Source organism: Augochlora pura, chromosome 4, assembly GCF_028453695.1.
Source record: "Augochlora pura isolate Apur16 chromosome 4, APUR_v2.2.1, whole genome shotgun sequence".
In the NCBI taxonomy this organism is placed as follows: Eukaryota; Metazoa; Arthropoda; class Insecta; order Hymenoptera; family Halictidae; genus Augochlora; species Augochlora pura.
In genome coordinates, this window is record NC_135775.1 from 5,739,605 (window position 1) to 5,760,685 (window position 21,081).

The 21,081-nt window shown below is 42.5% G+C and overlaps 1 protein-coding gene across 1 annotated transcript in view; it reads right to left on the reverse strand.

The window, feature by feature from the left end:
- The window catches only part of LOC144469125 (uncharacterized), a 50,844-nt gene that overhangs the window by 21,364 nt on the left and 8,399 nt on the right, over window positions 1–21,081 (reverse strand). The window contains exon 3 of the mRNA XM_078179055.1: window positions 20,621–20,715. Within this exon, the coding sequence (XP_078035181.1) occupies window positions 20,621–20,715 (95 nt within the window). The remainder of the gene's footprint in view (window positions 1–20,620; window positions 20,716–21,081) is intronic.

The following is a 21,081-nucleotide window of genomic DNA, read 5'->3' on the forward strand; positions in this document are numbered from 1 at the left end:
ATGCGGAAGATCGTGTCATCCACGACCGACACCGGCGTCGTGTTAATTCGGGGTTGCTCGACGCGACCGCAGCCGACTAAAAAACCGTGGAAGTGGTTGGAGCCCGGGTAGAGGGGCGCGAAAGTTTTCGAGTGGCCTCTCATTTTCATCAGCGGCGATGGCGCGACGAAAGGGCGTCGGGATGAGGAGAGAAAACGTAAGCTGGCTCTCGTGCCTGTCGGATATTACGCGGACGAACGGCGTCGGAATAAGAATCGATCGGCGTTCCTATCCGCGGGAGGAATATATCTCCGTCTCTAGGACAGACGAGCGATGAAAACGAACGAAAGAAATGCCGCGTGGCGGGGAAGGAGTGGAGCGGACTGTAGGAGAAGGGGAACGAAAAAGGAAAAAGGGGAAAAGGGCGAGCGAAGAAGATTCAACAGCGTCGAAAACTCGTGGCTCAAAGATCCGTGCATTGTTTCGAGAGAGAAAAGGGCTCGGCGGTGGCCGGACGGGTTAGGCTATTTCTGAAAATCGATGCACCCTGAAAATTGCAGGCCTCGCCGAACAGATTGATCGCGAAAACGCCGACGATTTTCATCCCGGTGTTCACGCTACCGCCCGGCAAAAACGGGCTCCGAAGGGCAGACTTCCTCTACAAAGAGACACGCGAAGAGTTGACTGACCTGGCTTTTAATCTCATACAAAGTCCAGTTTGACCTGGTTCAGCGGCAACCCGTGTGATCAAAGGGTGCCTTTGAGGTCGCCGGGCGCGCAGAGTGCTCCGAAGGACCCCCGGCCAGCGGGCTCTCTTTAAACGCCGCGGATCTTTAAGCTAATATTTACTTCTGATCTACGAAGCTTTGTACATTTCGCGGAACTCGGCGCGGCGCAAACCGTGCGCGGGAATTAAGGGAATCTTGGCGCGTTGGAAATATTTGCATGTTTTTTGTACGGGATCGACCATGTGTTGGTTCCTTCTTTCAAATTCTTGCGAAAAAGTGAACCGGTTAATATTTGTCAAAACTTTTTGCTTGGTTAAAAATAGTGGACCAGGGTTGGTTGAAATAAACTTGCATTTTCAACTCTGAAATTTACCCTGAACCATTACGGAAATAATTTACATTTTACAAACGTTGGAAAATGCTTCGCTTGTAAAAGTTTGCTGATAAAAGTATAATGCTTATGTCTCGATTTAATAATTATATAATAATTCGAAGTTTGACTCATTTCGTAAGGGCTTTTTCAATAAGCGTTTCCAAAACATTTGAGAATGCATTTCGAGAACTTTTCCAAGAAATAACAATCCTTTTCGTAAAAATTCCAATAAGAGCAGATACTTCATCGCACGAACGTCCGAAGGGAATACTTCTCGGAAGGTGTCTGTTTGCTCCGAACCCTGAACCCAACTGTCGAAAAATGATCGAATTCGTGCAAAAATTGTCAAAAGTCTAAATAAACTCAGCGTCGTCATTCTTTCGAAGCGGGACAGGCGAGCCTGTTTTAGCGTTGGATAGAGGCACCTTTGCCGTCGCGAAGTGTTTCGAAGCGACGAAAAATTGACGAGGCTCGTTCTTTTTCGTGGAAATATCAAAGAAATCGCGAGGAAGCGTCGGGCGAGAAGGGCTGGCGAAGGTACGAAGAGAATGGAGAGCGTAGACCGGGTTCGCCACGCGATTCTCGCGACATCGGACGCCTCGAACGTCTCGCTCGTAAATATCGATCACCGATTACTGGGTCACGGGAAGCAAGACCACGGTGTGCGGCCGTCCTGCGAGGTGCAAAATCCAAGCTCTTGCTCCTCCTGCGAGCGGCAGTCCCGTCTCGCGTGACGAGTGATCTCCCGTTCAGCTCCGGGAAGCTCCGTCGGCCTGTTCAACGAGGATTCAATCTCCTCCGAGCTTCGCCCCGTAAATTGGCCCCCGCGCCGTCGTCACGTATTCATCGGGCGAAATCCCCGAGATTAACCATTTATTATACTCATGAGCTGACTGCGGCTCCTTATGCACTTACTGTTTCCAGGGACCTGCGCGGAGGGCGGGAACGTGGGAGGGGAATGGAAATCGGGGAAAGGGGTCAGAATGGTAGATCAGGAGCGTCTTAAACGTGACAAGCGCTGTTTGCAAAAGTGATTAATGGACTGCGAATTTTACTTGTATTTATGGCAAAGGTGACTAGAGGAACATATGTATATGTAACGAATATTCATATATGTAATACGTATGTATTTGATAATGAACCAGCTGGTTTGAAGCATTAATAAATGAACAATAAATAGAGAAAATACAAAAATGTGGATGCATTAGAGAAATTTAATAACATTGCTATTTTTTCAATACGTGAAAATTGGTGGAGATAGAATTCATTTTTATATTGCATAAAGATGAGAAATCTATTCGATTATTCTTTATCTCGTAATTTTATTACTATTATATTATTATTTTTCGTCTATTAGACAAAAATGTAATTCAAGAGCAGAGACTTCATCTCGCGCAATAAAAAGAGTGTTAGTTACGTCAAGAACTACCAACCCACCAAATAGCATAATAATAGTTGTCCAGTCCACATTTACAGAATAAATTCATGAAGATAAAAGAAACTTAAATCAAAGTCTTAAAACTCGGCCATTTCGTTATAGCAACACAACAATATCAAACATCGTCCAATCATATAAAATATATAAAGCGTACAAAACAATTATCAAAATAAAAAAAATACCATCTCAAAACACAGCGACTCTAATAAAAGTCGCTTGCACCCTAAAGAAATATTTAACACGGCCGAATGCAAAACCGTGGCGCGACGAGTGAATTTCCGGGTCCGATCAGACCCAGCATTGCCGCGCGATGATATAAACCGTTTCGAATTTCGCGTTCACGCAGGCATGGGCCTCGGTATCCGGTGAACGCAGCGAAAATCGAGCGGATTGATTAAATGAGGACCGACAACAAACACTACAGCTGGGTAGCGAGCGGATCGAATTGAATTTGCGACGAGAGAGTTTCGATCGTAATGACCGGGAATCGAAAGCTCGCCTCGCAGTCGAATTAAAGCTCCGCGTCGGCAGCGGGAGAAAGTGAGAGCCCGTCGAGAGGGAAAAAGAGGAGGGGGGGGGGGGGGAGAGGGGGGGGGGGGGGGGGGGAGAGAATGAGAGAGAAGGGGAGAAAATGACAGAGAAAGATGGAAGAAGAGAGAGAAAGAGGCAGAAAGAGAGAGAAAGAGTCAGAAAGAGAGAAAGAGAGAGAAAAACAGAGAAAGATAGAGAAAGAGACATAAAGAGAGGGAAAGAGAGACAGACGGACAAAAAGAGGGGCAGAGAAAGGAGAGACAGCGGTCGAAAGAAGGAAAGAGAGAAACGACGGACGGGTAGAGGAGAGGAGGGGGTTCTATCGATCAATCAGCCATAAGTAATGCGGAGCTTTTGATCGGTTACCGTTTCATTGCGGATGGGAAGAGCGGCACGGCATGCTATCGCGTACGAATTCGGCGACTTAATCACGTTAAACGACGCTCCCTAATGACGATGGTTCCTGATCAATTAGCGGGCCCCGACGAATCATCCTGCCAGCCGCGCCGGACCTCGGGTCATTTACAAACAGACGCGGGAACGCGCCGCGCAAGGCAGGTAACTCTCTCTCGCGCGCTCTCTCTCTCTTTCCCTCTCGCTCCTTTTCTCTTGCTCTTTCTCTCTCACCGAGTTGATTGCTCGTTTATAATTGGTCGAAATAGAAACGAGGGAAAAAACAATCTCGCCCAGAAATGCCCGACGCAATCGATACCTTGATTCCCGACGGCAATTGACGGGTCAGAACTTTTCGCGACCCTCGACGCAGCCTGCGATTCCGCCTGCGGACTATGTCGACGCGGTTTTTCAATAATAAATTATTTTTTCTGTCACCCTCATTTTTACCAAAGCTATGTTCAAAATATACATTTAATCTGTGTTTAAGTATTACTGTATAATATTTTATGAACACCTATTTAATATTCAATACGTTGCAGATGTTTTCAATATATTTCAATATGTTTAATATGTTCAATATGTTTTAATAAATTTTTGAATATTTTAAAATATGTTACATTTAAAATATACATTGAAAAGCGCAAACATGCCAACAGGCTTAATTTCTTGTGAGATGCGATAAATCGTGTAAAATGATAATACTGTAAATCAGGGAGCATGTTTTAAATTTCATATTAAAGTAGCTTGGAGTGCAAAGGTTTAATTTTAATGTTTAATGGGGAACATTTCACAATTTCATTGAGTAACTACAGAATACGGTCAGTTGAATCAATTATCAAACGTAATGGCTTTATTTGCTTCACGTTCACCAAATAATTTCTCTAATAATTTCCTAATTATAACGTCCGTTTCATTTGTCAGTGCAGAGTTCGTTTAATGCATTACCTCTTTATAGCATTCCAAATTGTGTTTTAAATGTTGCTGTTCAATTGTCCATCAAGCTCCTGGCATTTACTTTAGATTTTTACATGTTTCATTGAGATCTGTAGAGGGAGAGTGTGTCTCTCTACTCCAGAGAGAATGAGAGAGTGTCTTGTTAAATAATTTGAGGGAACTGATAAATAAAGTTATAAAATATCTCAACAGATTATTTAACAATGGCGATGTTATAATTTCTAAGAGTATTGTTCAAAATTAAAACCTGAATAAATTGTTTCGCTTGAGATGATCCTTTAGGAAAGTGTTATTTAGATTAGTACAGCACAGTAATTGAAAATGAAACGTACTCAGCACGATTGTTAATCCAAGCAATTTATTATACAACGTTTCAAATTCTTCCGATTTCCGGCAGACAATGAACAATTATTTAAACCTAACACGGTTAAATAGATAACATAGGAGCTCGTCGACCAAAAATATTATTTCAATTAGTACAGAACAGTGATTGAAAATTAAGCGTACTCGGTTCGACTGTTAATCCAAGCAATTTATTAAACGTTTCAGATTCTTCCGACTTCTGGACAACGAAAAATGATTTAAACCCAACACGATTAAACAGATAACACAGTAGTGGTTAAACTTGCCGACCGATCGTAAATCGCCAGGAACAGTTAACGAGAGAGAGCGCGCGCTCTCGATTTCGTCGCCATCGGAGCGGGAGCCCGTGATTTTCGCAGTTCAAGGGTAAAGCGCGCCAACGATCACCGGCCCCGTGTCCCCGATTATCAAATCACCGGCGAATATTAGCGGGCCCGGTGGCACGGCAATTTTCACGCGACATTAGCGCGACGTCGTGTTTACCGTGACGTTACGGAGCGGCGCGACGCGGGCGCATCAGTTGTAACGCGATCGTTGTTAGTTCGTAAATTAAATTACGGCCTGCTCCGATCCCCGTTTATTCGCGAGTAGTACGATTCGCTAATAGGTATAATTAATCGCACAACAAAGCCGGAATATCGATCCTTTGGGAGAGGAGGGGGAGAGGGGGAGGGGGGGACGACCGCGCGCGACCCTATAGCGCGCACGGTTCCGCCGCGCGTTTCGGAAATCCGTTCGCGATCGAGCGCGCCCCGCGAAACATTCCGCCGAAAAACTCGTTAATCAGCCGGGGCGAACTAGTTTCGCACGCTGATAAACGCCGGCAAACAGTGCTCCCGCCGTGTTCCGGTTCCCGCGAATCCTTTTTCGCGAGACTTATCGGCGCCGATCTACTATACTCCCCCCGGCGAACGCGTGCCGCTCGTTGATCGATCGACGGAGAACAAATATCGAAAACCTAACCTCGAACAAATAGAATGGTGGACTCAGGGGCATATAATTAATGTGCGGAATTATTGCCGCGTCGATGGTTCTCCTTGCGGAAGCTTTGCTATCGGTCCTGTGCGGTGACTGGACTGCGAATCTTCGATTTACTATTTCATCGATGCAATCTTGCTTGTCGATTTTGCAACTTTCTTTCACTAATTTTTATATTTTTTATATTAAAATTACACTTAGACGTGCAGAATGTTTCACTGACTGTGTTTTAAAGCAATGTCTTCGTTATCTTCGAAAGACGTTAAAAAAGAATAATTTCCACTGCAACGTATGACCCATTAAATCATACAATTTATTGCTCTTTGTCATTATTGTCAATAATAATGGAGATACTGATTTGTAATACCGTATATCTAATTCTACATGAAATAATCATGTAAAAATGTACTGAGATGTACAGAATGATTTTCATTTTAAAATAATGTCAGACGAATGTTAACGCTTATTACGAGTAGTATACCAGTGTCATTATAATTTTTGTATGTCGCGAACGCCTACCTTAAACAACCTTCACATTACTATAAAAACCACAAGAAAACCTTGCCGAAAAAGGAGCTAATAATAAATAGCATTAATCCGTCGAATAAGCAACGAGCAAAAATAAAGTCTTGCGCCGCGAAGCTCATAAAATTGCCGGCGCCGTTTAAAAATTCCGCCAGCCAATAATGTTATTTTCGGTCGAAATTCTGGTAGCAAAATCAACGCGGTGCCCCCCCTGCAGAGGCACGGGCAGAAACCCAGTAATATTTCACTAGCCCCCAGTGATTGTCGGTGGCCGTTAAATAATCCCATTCGAATAAATCCAGCGGGCAGAATGAAACGATCAGCGGCGAACTCGCCGAAACAACTATGGCGTTCCTCGTCGAAAATTCATTGGACCGCGATTTTCCTGATTCCCGCCGTTCCGTCTATCCCGCCTTCGCATCGTCCTTTTTTTCCACCCCCCTCGTGCCGTAGAAAAATACTCGCCACCTAATTCTGTTTGCCCGCGCATATTCCTCGGCTTCCTTTTACGCCATCGACGTTCGTTTCTCACCGGCGCGGCGCGGCGCGCTTCCGCGGTACGTTTTAATTCCGCGGTTCTCCGACTTCCAGCACACGCTCCTTCCGCCCCCCCCCCCCCCCCCCCTCCCCCCCCCCCCCCCTCCTCTGTCCGTCGTTCCACCCCGTTTTCACACTTCCTTCGATGCTCTTTATTTTCCCGGAGAACGCCGCGCGATCGGGTTTTCATCGACCATACCACCACCCTTTTCGCCGGCCGCCGGTTCCTTCTGGCCGAGCCACGAGTTCCTTCTCGTCGGTACCAGCAGGTCTTCCGAAAGTTATTGGATCACCGGCTAACTCGAGAAATAATCGAAATGGCCGCGGCGGCCACCTTTCAGACGCCGTTTTTCTTTCGCGTATGATTTTTGACCGGCTTCGAGTCGCCGGCTTCCGGCTAGATTCCGAGGATGGAATTTTTACGCGAACGACCAACTCTGGAATTGCAACGGGGAACAACTGTTTAACTACGCATTGCCGCAATTTTCTCCAATTTGCTAATTTTCTGCTCTCGCGTAGTGGTGCATACGCCGCGAAAGTTGAACGAAATTAATTCACTCGTTCAGGCGAGAATGAAAATATATAGGGGAATGAAATAACGATATCATTTACCAATATGCAGGTAAAAAGATATGCAAATGAATTTATAAACGTTTAAGAATATTATATGTCTATTAATATTATCTTATCTTAATTTTCGTTAGCATTTATCGATTTAAAGGATTCGGTCTCATCTGTTCTTAAATTATTTACCGTGTCCCCATTTGTCTCATGTTCTCCTGAATCTGATTGAAGAAAATACTCTTCGATTGTGAAACTGTTCTATAACTATTGTAGATAAATAATTAAATTATTTTTCATTTCAGAGTACCATTTTCTAAAACATATTTTCAAGAATACTTCTTTCGGACAAAACAATTTTCCCATCAACTGTTGTTACAAATTGATGTTAAAAAAGAACCTTATTTATACAACAATTAACATCTTTATATAATTTATATAACCATATTAATATTATATAACCATAATATTACCACATTTATCCATCGAGTTTAAGTTTAAACAAATCCTGTCTTCGTATGAAACAGCGCACGTCAGCACTCGTAGAACTCCGTACGTTTAGTGTTAATAATCAGATTGTAATTTAGCCGCGCGGATTAAAGGAACGCTTTCGTAGGAGCATTTCGCAAATTGTTATTGGTTGACAAAAAAAAAGACGTGCCAGTCGCAGGAGCGGAGTCGTAAATTATTCACCGACAGCCGGAAGCTGAAGAGGCCAAGTAACGACGCGCTTCGGCTGCCGAACCGGGAATGCTTCAGTTTTAAGTGCGTCGCGTTCCGGCGACGAGCTCGTTTAAACATCCTATTATTCGCATTATTAAACGGCGCGAGATTCAGTTTAATTGCGCCGGAGGAGCCCGCCGACTTAATGGACACAGTGCCGAATGAAAACGCGGCCACTTTCGCCAGCCCGTTCCCTACCCCCGAAAAGGAGCAGCTACGAGAGACTTTCGTGGACCAAACTGCCGCAGGGAGCGCGACGAATTTCATGAATAAATCTTCGAGTTTCGTAAACAATTAGCCGGGATGATATTTCGGGAACAATCGGAAAGTCGGCCGTGTCCCCCACCGGACTCGCGACTCGAACTTGTTCGGGAATTTGTTTCGAAAGATCTTTTTTTAAACAGCAGTTGACACTGCGTTGCGATGTTGACGGTAACAATTATTAAATATTCAGTGTTTTGTGAGATTGAATTTCTTTCGTTCAGTTTTTAAGGATTGGAATTAAACGGAAGACTGGCTTCATTGTTAAAAATTCCATTTGTTAAGATTATCACAGAGTTTTCTTACTTATTCTTAGAAGAATATTTATTAAAACAAAATTTTATTTTAATAAAGTGGAAACTGCACATTGGAATTTATACGTGTACGAAGACCATCTAGTCAACGTAATAAAAATAGCTGAGCAATCTTCATTTCGATTTCAAAGAAATAATTTTAGGGTCCAAATATAAAGTTGCAACAATCGATTTTCAAAGGGACAATTAAATACATTTAAAAATAATGAATATAACGAGAGAAACTTAGTAATTCTCTTTTCATTAAAACACAGATATAAAATTATCAATTTAGGTATAAAATTATAACCAACAATTTTCAAAACGTTGTTAAAAACATTAAAAAATACATACCCAGCCCAATAAACGAAGCTTAACATTTATCTTTTCCATTTAAAAGCAATAAAATTACAGTTCACGTATGAAATAACAATCTCCAATTTTCGGAAAATTATTAAACAATCCACGGTCGACACAGCGTGAAAAATAATATCGAATCGTGTTTTACATTCCACGAGAGACACAATTTTTGAGCGAACGAGGCATATATTCGTTTCGTACGAAAATGGAGACCGCGTCCCTTTTCCTTCCGCTATCTGGATCCGCTTATAGATATCGGCCCTCGTGAATCTTTCTTCGAGACAAAACGAGCCGCGTAACCGCGGATTTACGTGGCACCCGTGTCCAGGAGAGAACCGCTCGCGGTCCCCGTCCGAATAAATCGTTTAAGCGCGAGCAGAATTTCGGCTTGAACCCGGGCCCGCTTATTTATACGCGTTGCGTGCAACAACACCTCCCATGGAATATGGCGGCGGGTAACAGTATCGCGTTTTATCGTGCGGATTCACGGGACCGTGATATCGCCGCATCGGCACTAATATCTGGCGATACGGCCACCGTACTGGCTTCCACCTCGGGACTACCCAAGACCTGGGTCTTCGTGCGAGTGACCGAGGAGCTGGCGGAAGGGTTGGTTTCGTCCCGTGGATACATCAAACACGGTGTTCGACGTCTACCAGCAATTCAGAGCACAGGAAAAGCTCGGAAAATTTTCGGAAAAAATTCTAAATCGTGTAAACGAGTTTTGAAATCTGTGAAAAAAATTCTAGAACCTCTTGGGACACTTTCAGAATATTTTGGAAAATTGTGGGATCCACGGAAACAATTGTGGGACGTTGAGAAAAATTGTAGAACCTAATAAAAATCCTTAATAAGATTATAAAACGTGTGGAAGAATTTCTAAATCCTTAATAATATTATGAAACGTATGAGAACATTTCTGGGATATTTTGAAAAATTCTGGGATCCAGGGAGACAATTGTAGGACGTTGAGAAAAATTGTAGAACATACGAAAGAATTTGTAAATCCTTAATAAAATTATAAGGCGTATGGGAACACTTTTGGGATATTTGGAAAAATTATAAGACCCATGGAGTTAGTGGTAGAATATTCAGAAACATTCTAGGACGTATAAACAAAATTTTTAAATCTGCGATAAAATTGTGGATCATGTGAGAACACTTTTAGAATATTTAGAAAAACTGTTGCACCCATAAAGATAGTTGCAAAATGTTAAGAAAAATTTTAGAACTTACAGGAAGGCTCTGGGGTGTAGAAAAACTTTTAGCACGTGGAAGAAAGCTTTTACGATGAAGAAAAAGATTGTAAGACCACGAAAATGTTGCGCGGGCTATGAAAAGATTGTAGAGCTTAGGAGAAGCTAATAGAAGTCAAGAAAAAATTGTTTGACCTAGAAGCCCCAAGCTAAAGCCTTCGGACTAAAGAAGTCCTTCCTCTTCCCACTGGTTGCATACTTGGATCTTAATTAAATCATGCGAACGACTATGTTCATAGCTTATTTTGTAATAATTGATTTAATTCTAAAGAAAAATCCTTAAAGCACGAAACAAAAATATCGTCTCAATTGTATGCTGGTTTTTTCTATGTTAAATGAATTTTACACGTACCATAATCGCCTGAATTTGAGGTTTAGCCGCTTGTTATTCACAGTACACATGATCAAATACTTTTGAAGAGTACCCACTGCGTTTGTGCAACGAACACTGCTGTAGGTACGCTCTCCTGGAACGTTTCGTGACGGAACGAATTTCGGATAGAAACTGTCCCGTTCCCTGATTGCAACAAACTGAGTAGTGCCGTGTAGACACTTTACCATTCGTTAGTTTCGTTCTTCGTTCCCAGATTGCTTATTACTCCTCAGAAACATGAGAACCGTAAACGTACCCTTCGCGTGACTGTTGGTGTCGCATCGCGTCCCGACGTTTCCTTTTGCAACATACTTTTCTCTACAGCAACAATTTCTAAACGCGAAATACAAATAGCAAATTAATTTCGCCGCCGAGAAAACGGTTTTAAAGTTGTCTACTTGTTAGTTGGAGAAGTTAATTCAAAGTCGGCACAAGACACAATTTGAAATCTGTCAAAGGATGCACGAAAACTTTTCTACTTTGTGATGACAATTATTCTTCGACGGTTCTGAGTGATAATTTCAAAATTTTCGATAGAATTCTTTTCGGTACTATAAGAATTTTTAAATGCTGTTCTATTTATTAGTTCAAGAAATTAATTTAAAATCTGCAGTAAAAATTCGGTTTTAATTTTAATTTTTAATTTTAATTTTATTTCATAAAACTAATGTTATTTTTACTTACTAGATTTTTATAGATAGATTTCTATTTAGTTACTTAATTGATTTTTGAAATAGATTGCAAAAATTCTAACAATTCTCTGTCGGTTTCTCTACATTTAATTTTTAAAGTATAAAGTAAAAATGTGTAGATTAATGCGAATCAGTAAAATCAGAAAGACCGAAAAACATTCTCTCCGATTAATCGGATCGGCTCGAAGGATTCGAAAAGATTCGATTACAGCGGAAACGTTCGATTTCGCATAAAGAACCGCGCGAAACAAGGAATCAACGAATCCGTACGAAGCGGGATCGCGGCAGCGTTGAAATCAGCCGCGAAATTCGGGTCCGTGAAAAATTCATCTGACGATAAAAGAGCCCGCGGATGCCGCGCAACGTGCGCGCGCGATCTCCCCAAAAATATTTCGCCGGCAGGTCCACGCGAAATCGTTAATTTTCGATCCGGTCGGCTCGCGTTGCGTATCACGGGGGCTACCCCTGTAAACAAAATTTGTTCGCCCCAGGAAAATTCCGCGATAACGAAGGCATCGCGCTCGCGGGGGAGGGGGGGGCGGCAACGGCGGCTGGGAAATCACATCCATCGGCGAGCGTAAATTTCCCCCGGCGTGCAAAAACCGGGGAAAAACCGGTAGCGTTTTCGATCTGTTCGCGCACGGCCAGGAATTTTGCCAGCGAGCCGAGCGGGCTGCTGCCGGGCCATCGACAGGAATTATTAGCGGGCGCAAGCAAGCTTTTAGAATACGTTTTGATCTGAAAGAGCATCGAAATATATTAGCGCCCGCGCTCGCTACGCGCCATTAACGGGCGCGCCCTGCAAACACGATTAACGGCGCGACGCACGCTGGGTCTGGCCAAGAAGCGTTCCACGGTCGAAATTCGTGTATTGAAAAATCTTGTTTTGCTGTAAATCGAGCGCCCTTTAAAGCTTTCGAATTTAAACTGTTTCTCGCCTTGGATCACTCGTGCCAGAGTTCTGCTCCAAGTACGAAATCATAAAATTCGAAATTAAATTAAATCTACCCCAAATCACTGTTTAAATTCATACACAAATAGAGTTAAATTTACAACAGTTCAAACCTCGAGAAGAGTTTTAAAAAAATTGTTAGAAGTTGTTCGCAAGTCACTTTAACAAATTGCCAATTCGCTTCTCTACGAATTAAACTATAAAAACTAATAAAAAAGAATTCTTTTCACAAAAGGTGCTGAACAGCCTCTTGTACCATAACCTCAAACCTTGAAACAACGCTAAAATAATTTCGATCGGAGAAAGCGATTTCCCAGACCACAGTGCGACGGCGCGCGGCGGCCGCGTTAAAAATCTCTTTTTTATTCGCGCGCCCTGCGGCTGCATTTTCAGAGGCTCGGTGTAGGGGTCGCCCAGGGACGGGGGCGAGTGAATGACGATAGCGGCGGGGTTTATGTTCGAAGTAGACGATGCAGCGTCGCGCTCGCGCATCGTCCCGCGACAGGACCCGTATTTTTCTCACCGGGAACAACGAATCGCCGCCGTACCACTTTTAATAACTGCCGGTGATCGTATAAACGCGAATTTATAGTATTCCGAGCGGAGCGTACGCGTGACGCGCCGCTCCGCGTACGACACGCGTAAATCTGTCGTTTATTTCTTGTTTTCTCCCCCGCTTCGTCCCTCGCTCCCTTTCTGCCCTTGCGCCGCGTCCCTTTTTCTCGTTCGACGGTCTTCCTTTTTTCACCCGGTCACGTTTTTCGGGAGAGCGACGAGCGCGGAACAAAGGGATGATTCATGGGCCAGTTACGGATGATGAACAGCGCCGGGGACTCTCTCTCTCTCTCTCTCTCTCTTTGTCTCTCTCTCTTCTCGACGATGAACGTTCCTTCGCAAAAATCGACGAACGACGGGCCTCCCGCGCTAGAGACGCAATGGAAATGTTTCGATCGGCCGCAATTTATTGGCTGATTCAGGGAAAATATCGTTCGACTTCGGGCGCACACCTCTGTGCTCAGTCTTTGTTGCTAATGCGAGCGACGCGTGATAGAAAATTTGCATAAAGCCACCTGACAATTTAGCGAAATATTATATTTGTGATGAAATTCACGGCTAGCGTTTTAGGACTAATAAAACAAACCATATTCGATCACACTCACAGATATAATATGTATCTATGCAAATTGAATATTTATTCATTTTACTAAAAGGCAAGTTTTAAATTTCTACAGAGCTTATGTTATTTAAGTGCCATTGAGATTGTCAAACAATTCTTCCATATTTCGTGATGAATACATAAAAGTAGGAAAATATGATTTTTCAATCGTTTTTATCCCCCCAACCAGTTGCGAATTTTCTGTAATTATTATAATCGATAAAAAAAGATTTAATTCACTCAGACCAATTTTGAGGAGGTTATTCCGTCTGAAAATGTGTTAACATACTTCCCGACGCGAGTGCTGATATCGACGCGCACCGCGAAGTTGAATAGAAAGAACAGAGCGTCGAATAGAAAGAAAAGCGCGCGCGCATCGCGCAGAAGTACAAAGCGAAAGCTATACAGAGCACTGACACAAACGCAATGACGCAGATGTACCGTCGCAATGCACGCGGTGAAAATCTCCGCGAACTAATTTTAGGAAAATCTGAACAAAACTAATTTCGTCGCTGTAAAATCGTAGCTATTCACGAAAACGTGGCAGGAAGAACGTGCAAAAGCGACGCGAATAACAATGGAAAATACACGCAAAAACGAGATCTTTATATCTAAATAATCGTAGATCTTTACGCGCAAATACACGTTGATCTTTATGAAATTTTTGAATAACAGTGACAAGCACTAATTTAAAAAACACAAAAGCGCAACAAAAATCATGCGACAGTATCGTAGAATAAAAATACACGTAAAAATAGATATTTACACGTAAATGCACGTAGATCTTTATGCGAACCAATTTTCTAATAACAGTGACAAGCACCAACTTAAATACCAAAAAAGCTACAAGGATCGTGCAATAGCCAGAAGATCGTAGAACAAAGTGAAGCTTTGATCCGACGTCTTTATTTACAAATACGCAAAGGGGTGGATTGTCTCCGTGGAGAAGAAATCTAATTAATGCGCCGCCACGGATTTCGTTCGCGCTTCGGAAACGTATTGGGGAACACGCAGGGTCCGAACTTTCTTCCGTCGACCCACTTAACGATTTTACGTCGACGACTGACGAGGAGGAGCCGGCCGCGGCGCCCGAAAGAGAATGGGCGCTCAAGCTGACCGTTTCGTTCACTCCGCAATACATCAAGCAAACTTCGCGGAGAATCTTCTCCCGGAGCCGACGGGGAACAGGCTGAAGTCCGCGTCCTTTGCGAAACTAAATTCCTTGCTATGGATCATGCCACTTTCACGGACCCCTGACACAAGCTTATGGTCCACTGGCAGTAAGAAGACTGTATTTATTCTGATTTTTGATACAAAACCGCGTTAAACAGAAATCTCATTAAACGTGAAGTAAAATGTCACCTTTCAGAACGGTATAATTTGTTTAAAATTGCACCAAGTTTACAAGATAACGAGTGGAAAATTTGTTTCAAGAATTTTAACTTGTTGGAGCGACCGAGAAAATAAAAACAACACGTTTCTCAACTTTCTGTCGTTTTACCTTGATTTATTGATGTTACGATTTTCAAGTGGTTAAAAATTAAAACATCGCAGTCTTTCGTGACTTTTTTTAGAACTTGTTACTACGTTAATCGATTTCGATGCATCTTTTTCCATCTGCTACAAGGACTTATAATATTCATTCTTTAAATTTAATAACTTTGTAAACTACTGGGATCTACAATATTCATTGTTTAAATTTTCATTCCAGGGACGAATAAAAACGTGATAACGGAATCGTTGAAATATTTTTTGACACCTTCTAACCGACTGCAATTTAACTAAAAAGAACGCTTTAGATTTGGCCCGATAAATGTTATTCTGTTTCAAAAGGTGTCCGAACACCAAAGCAAATGAAACTCGTTATACGTAAAGAAAACTGGACGTAAAAATATATAAAATTGAAAGGAAATGAATACGCTTGTTCGCGTATCAACTGCGTAACGAGACTGGCGCAGGCGAAAACCATGAGGACGTTTCGCTATCAATCTCTATCGCGGGTGGAAGGAAAAAACGTCGCGATGTCACGCTGCTGAAATTTGTGTACACTTGTCGCACAATGCACCGCTGCACACTACACACCACACACCAAGACAGAAAGACGCGTCGCTTTTAACCCCTTACCGTACTTTAACGAGCCAGACTCGCGATGGAGATTTTTAGTAATAAGTTGTTAAGTATGAAGGTTCATCCGCTCCTTTAAGTAAGAATTCAATATTACTCTCTTGTTAAATATGTTGTTTAAATATTAGAGCAGACGAAAGCAAATAATAAATATAAAATTCCTTTTCCCTCGAAGAAATTAGTGCGATCAAAATGACTCTAATCATAGTAATTGTAAATAAAGAAAATGGTATGAGAAGGGGTTAATATTCGCAGGTTCGAACTCGCGTTTTCCGTCACGGGGACCATAAAACTCAATTTATCGTCTCTAAAAGCGCGCGTGATCGCGCCGAATCTCCCGCGAAACAATACTCGCCGCGCACCGTCGGCGAAACGCGTCCGGCAAGAGGACTCCACGGCTGGCAGCGGGGTAGACGAGGATTTGCAAAGTCCGTATACGATCGAAAGCTGCGTGTCTTCCCTGGGAACGGATCGCGTCGCGTTTACGCGATCTCGCGGAGCAACGCGTCGATTTTCGAAGGATCCAGTTTCGGACACGCGTTAGAGCGTCTAAGCGCCTATAAAACTCGCGTCCGCCGATGGGAAACGGTGTTTCCCTTTCCTCCATTCATCGGCGGAACAGCTTGCAAGCGGAACGAGGAGAAATAACAAGAGAGAAGCGTGAAGGAGAGAAAGAGAGAGAGAGAGAGAAAGAAAGAGAGAGAGAGAAAAGGGAGGAAAAAGGGAACCGATATTTCGCATCGAACTGTAAATACAATTTTTACGGGTGCGCCAGCCGCCGGTCGCAGTAAGTCGCGCGCTTTTATTTTTTTTCTTTCCGACCAACAGCGTTTAATATGGGAATAAAACGATGTTTACGAGAAACAGCGCGATTCGAAGATTGCCGGCTTGCGCTACGACGTTGCCCCGTGTTTCGCGGCCGAAGCTTTTGTTTCTTCTTCGCCGCGATCGCGATCGAGAGGGGCTGTTAATCGGGGCGTAGAAGATAGAAATAATTCCGGGGGTGAATGCGGACCAAGGTGTGATTGCGGCTGGAAACCGCGGCAATCGTCTTTTTGTTCGACGCGGCAAATATCTCGAAACAGACGACGAATTTTCACGAAATTACAGTAATATGTTTAATCAAACCTTACTGTAGCACTGGTTATTCTGATTAGTCGATGCACTTTTTTAGTTCTATAATCTATAATATTCTATATCTTAATAATATTCAGTTTACGCGTGTAACTTGAGATTTTTATGATTTTATATCTTGGATAAAGCGATGGTTTTTTGGTAATCCTTGGCAGCTGCATTTATTTGTATTATTATAAAAATTATGTCGGCGTTATTGAAAGTTCAAATCAATATTAAATAAAACAATATTAAATATATCATTATTATTAGAAGAATTCTTGTTAGGAAAATATATAGTGTTATTACCGAAAATAATTTGTATTGTAATTAGAAAAATCATATCACTGCTACTGTTACCATTGCGAATATTATGTACTACTACTGTTGTTATCATTGCTAATATTATATACTACTACTGCTGTTATCATTGCCAATATTATATACTACTAATATATATTACTATTACTAATAGCACTTTATGAAATAAAAATAAACATACAGTAATACAAGTGACAAAATTTCATTCTCAGTTATGAAAATTAAGTTTTAAATTCTAATTTTATTAAGATTCAGTTGTACTTTGGCACTTCAATTCAACTGTATAAACTACTTTAATTTCGTGACATTTATTCATTGTTCAACGTGCCAGTGGAAGCATTAAGAGAGTGACAAGCTATAGAATATGTGCGTCTAAGGGATGAACTTTTCTCCTGCCTAAAAAAATTTTTCAGGATGCGTTCGACAATCAGATATTTTCACTCAAAGCCCTTCGAACAAATACAAACTAAAAAGAATACAAATTTACATAAGCGATAAAATTGGATTGGCAACATCATTTGATCTATGCTATCACGAGTTTTGAAAAGAAAAAGCTTTTTGATGGCAACTGATTTTACATCATTTGCTTTTGTTTCACAATTCCACTATATCGTAAACTGAAATTTACAATAATTACGGCGATTATATTTTTAGCAGTAATCAATGCTCGGCATTCGTTGAGCTAATTTCGTTAATATTCTGTTTGTACTTCCGACCGTTTATTGTTACGTGGATGTAGAGGATATGCAAAATTGTAATTGAAGCAAAAAGCGGAAATTCTTAAAACCTTAAACAACGTACGATCACATATTAAACTTTAAAATAAAAATGCAATTCAACACAAAGCAAAAACTATCGATTGCCATTAAAAAAAAACCTGCAATTTTCGAACTTTTTCAAATCGTTCGAATACTTTGCAATTTCTAATTCAGATTATCAGTTGAAATTTCACGGTGCAAGGGGTACCAACAGCGGTGCATTTAGGGCATGATCGCCACGATCATCGTTCAATTTCTTACCAAATCGCTAAAGGATCAGGTTCCCCAGGATTCGATTCGCGGTCGCGCGAACACCGCGTTCATTTTCGCGTGCGAAACTCCGTAGGCTACCGCGGCGAGAGAGAGAGAGCTCGAGGCGTGAAAGCTTCGGGGGCTGGTTACCTCGAGTTCTTACCCAGGTGTACGGCGAGCCGACGTCCGTCTAGGATTGCGAGTCACGGGGCACTGAGCTTACAAGACACATCCAGGCCAAGCAGCGCTTGTAAGCTCGCGGCTCCTAAGCTCGTGTTCCAACGTCCAACCCCCTACCAACGGCGCCCACCCTTTCCCGACGCACACAATATTTTCCGCGTTCCCTGATTTCCATCCGCGCCAATTAACCGCGGCTAACATCCTTCAGCGTCGAGCACCGACCGGGTCTCGAAAGTTCCATTCGCCGGCACAGGGTGCTCAGCAATTAATCTCAACGGTATTTCCCAAGAAAACTTTCCACGCGATGCTTTGAAATATTTATTTCCGATTTGATTAGTATATTTAATGGACGCACTTGTTATAGAAATGTGTTCGATAAATTGGAACGTCGGAGAAATGAATTTTAAATTGGTTAGAATTGTTAAGAGGAGAATTTGTGTGCTTGTAAACTCTTAGGTCATTTACGAATAGCGAGATTTTTATTAAATTATTATTTTGTTATAGGTAATTCATTTCTTCATGCATGAATTGAGTGGAACTTTCAAGGACTAAAAAGACTAATTAGCGAGACGAAATTAATCATTTTAATAATAAAATAAATTTAATCCGACGTATTGCAACGTTCCATGAAATAATATATGACAGATAAATTTATTAATAGATCTTTATACGAGATAGAACTTTTCTTCTGAATTCTCAGCAAACAGGAAGAAAATAGAAATTTCGTACTTTATTTAATACTTTGAGTTATTGATAAGATGTAGATAATCTTACATTCTCTTAACTTTTATACTCATTCAAATTTTGCCGATTTATTTTTCTCACAAATACAATCTATTTATTAAGTCTATATATTCGCGTCAGGCAATATTTATTTTAGGTTAGGGTGGAAACGAGAATTTTCGCGAACGTGTTAACAGAGATTCACCCAACCCGGTTACAGCGCATTATACGAAAGTTCCAGCACAATCCGAGCAAGCCGATTGTCCAACATTCTCCGATCAGTGTCAAAGGGTTAATCTTGTCGCACGACTGTTGCCGCAAAGACGCGTGAACGAATCGTTCAGAAGCCCCGGCGAAACGATCAGACCCGTTTCGCCGGCGGGTAAATTGGGTGGGGGATAAAAAAAAAAAAAAAAAAGTGTAACAAGGGAAACGATAAACTTGTCGTCGCTGTAACACCAGTCCAGGGGTTTCCCCCGAAGCCCCTGGAGGGTAGGCTACACCGGAATGCGAGTAAATCTCTCTGGCACACATACGTACACGGACGGAAGCCAATCGAACCGGGGGGATCCGTTCGAGGCCTGGCCGTTTGAAAATCGAGTGCTCGGAATCGAAAGCCGATCGACAGCACGAACGGGACGAACTTGAAGCACGATCCGTCTGAAAACGATAGGTAAAATTGGCCCGATAACCGGACCTTGACCGAGAGAGAGAGGCGATGCCTTGATCGCCGATTGCTGTGCAAACACGTTCCCGTCGAAAGACGAATGTCGGGTTTCCCACAGTTATCAATCCGAACGCGTTATCGGCCGACTAATGCTTCCTCATCTATGTTCCGACGGGATCGAACCAGACTTACGTGTACGAACGACTGGTTTTAGTTGTGCCCGACACGCGGGAAACCGTCCCTCGGAAACGATTTTCCGAAAACCGTCGAGCTTTGTACAGTATACTAGGGAGACGACGGTCCCAAAGAGGGATGTTATCTCTCTATACATTGTCGTCGACGGACATTCCTTTGCAATTAATGTTTAGGAATATCGTTTACTGGTAGTTCGACTTTTCCATTGCTGTTTGGTTTATAATGCTTTTCTAAGAATTATTCATAATTTGCTAATTCTGTTTTATGTGTATTCACAGGTTATTATTGATTCAATTTTCTTCCGTCAAGCTTTCATATGTACAGTGAGTAAAAAAGATTTAAACACTTTTTAAAATACAGATCTACGTCGTGTCGCTATCATAGTCAATTAATAATTCATAGATATCATAGTCAAGAAAATAATTTATAGATATCACAGTCATGAAAATAATTTATGCAAGAAATGAGAGTTGGCGACCTATAGTTGAGTAGCGCATATAGATACGCTATAGTTCTCACGCGACAAGGAGGCACCTTTGCATTTACATTCCCCCTCTTACTACCTGAAGCAGGGGGCAGTAGAGGGGGAATGTAAACGCAAACGCGTTTTCGCCTCGCGAGTGAACACTACCGCGCGTACATTATAATTCTAAACTACGATCGCGACGTAGAACCTCAATCTAGCCTTAATTCAGAATTCTAACGTTCACTCGGTGGACGCGCCGCGCCGCTGTGCTCCCGGCGCATGCATCATTTAACCCACTCCTCCCGTAACTTATGTTCCTGAGAACACTGTGCTAGACTACTACCGCTCTCGTACAGCCCCATGAAAAGGTTCTCAAATATTCCAGCGATTACCTGACCAAGACGCACCAGTTCTTCTCGTTCCTCTTCTCGTCCTCGATCCTCGAGAACAGTCCTTCGCACAGCCTCGGCGTCAGTCCCGGATCATCCTGGAAACATCGCACCCGCAAGAACGGGCCGCGTCGTTCAACCATTATTGTGAAAAATCACACCTGGTGACAGCTGCCACAGGCGAGGAGGATAGAAGAGTGGAGGGTACAGCGGAGAGGAACCGCGCGTATCGTTATCGATGGGCATCGGAATCGCCCGCAGCGATTCCAGACGCTCCACATATAATTGGAAACGCGGGCAAGCGGGACGCTTTTAAAAATCCCGCGGCTCGGTGCGTCGCTCTAACGTAAAGCCGCGGGGCAATTTAATTAAGCGACGCACCGCGAAAACAGTTCCCATTTACCGGGCGGAAATTCACGAAAAAAGAATTACCAGCAACCGTACATTGACTGGAGGGGGAGGGG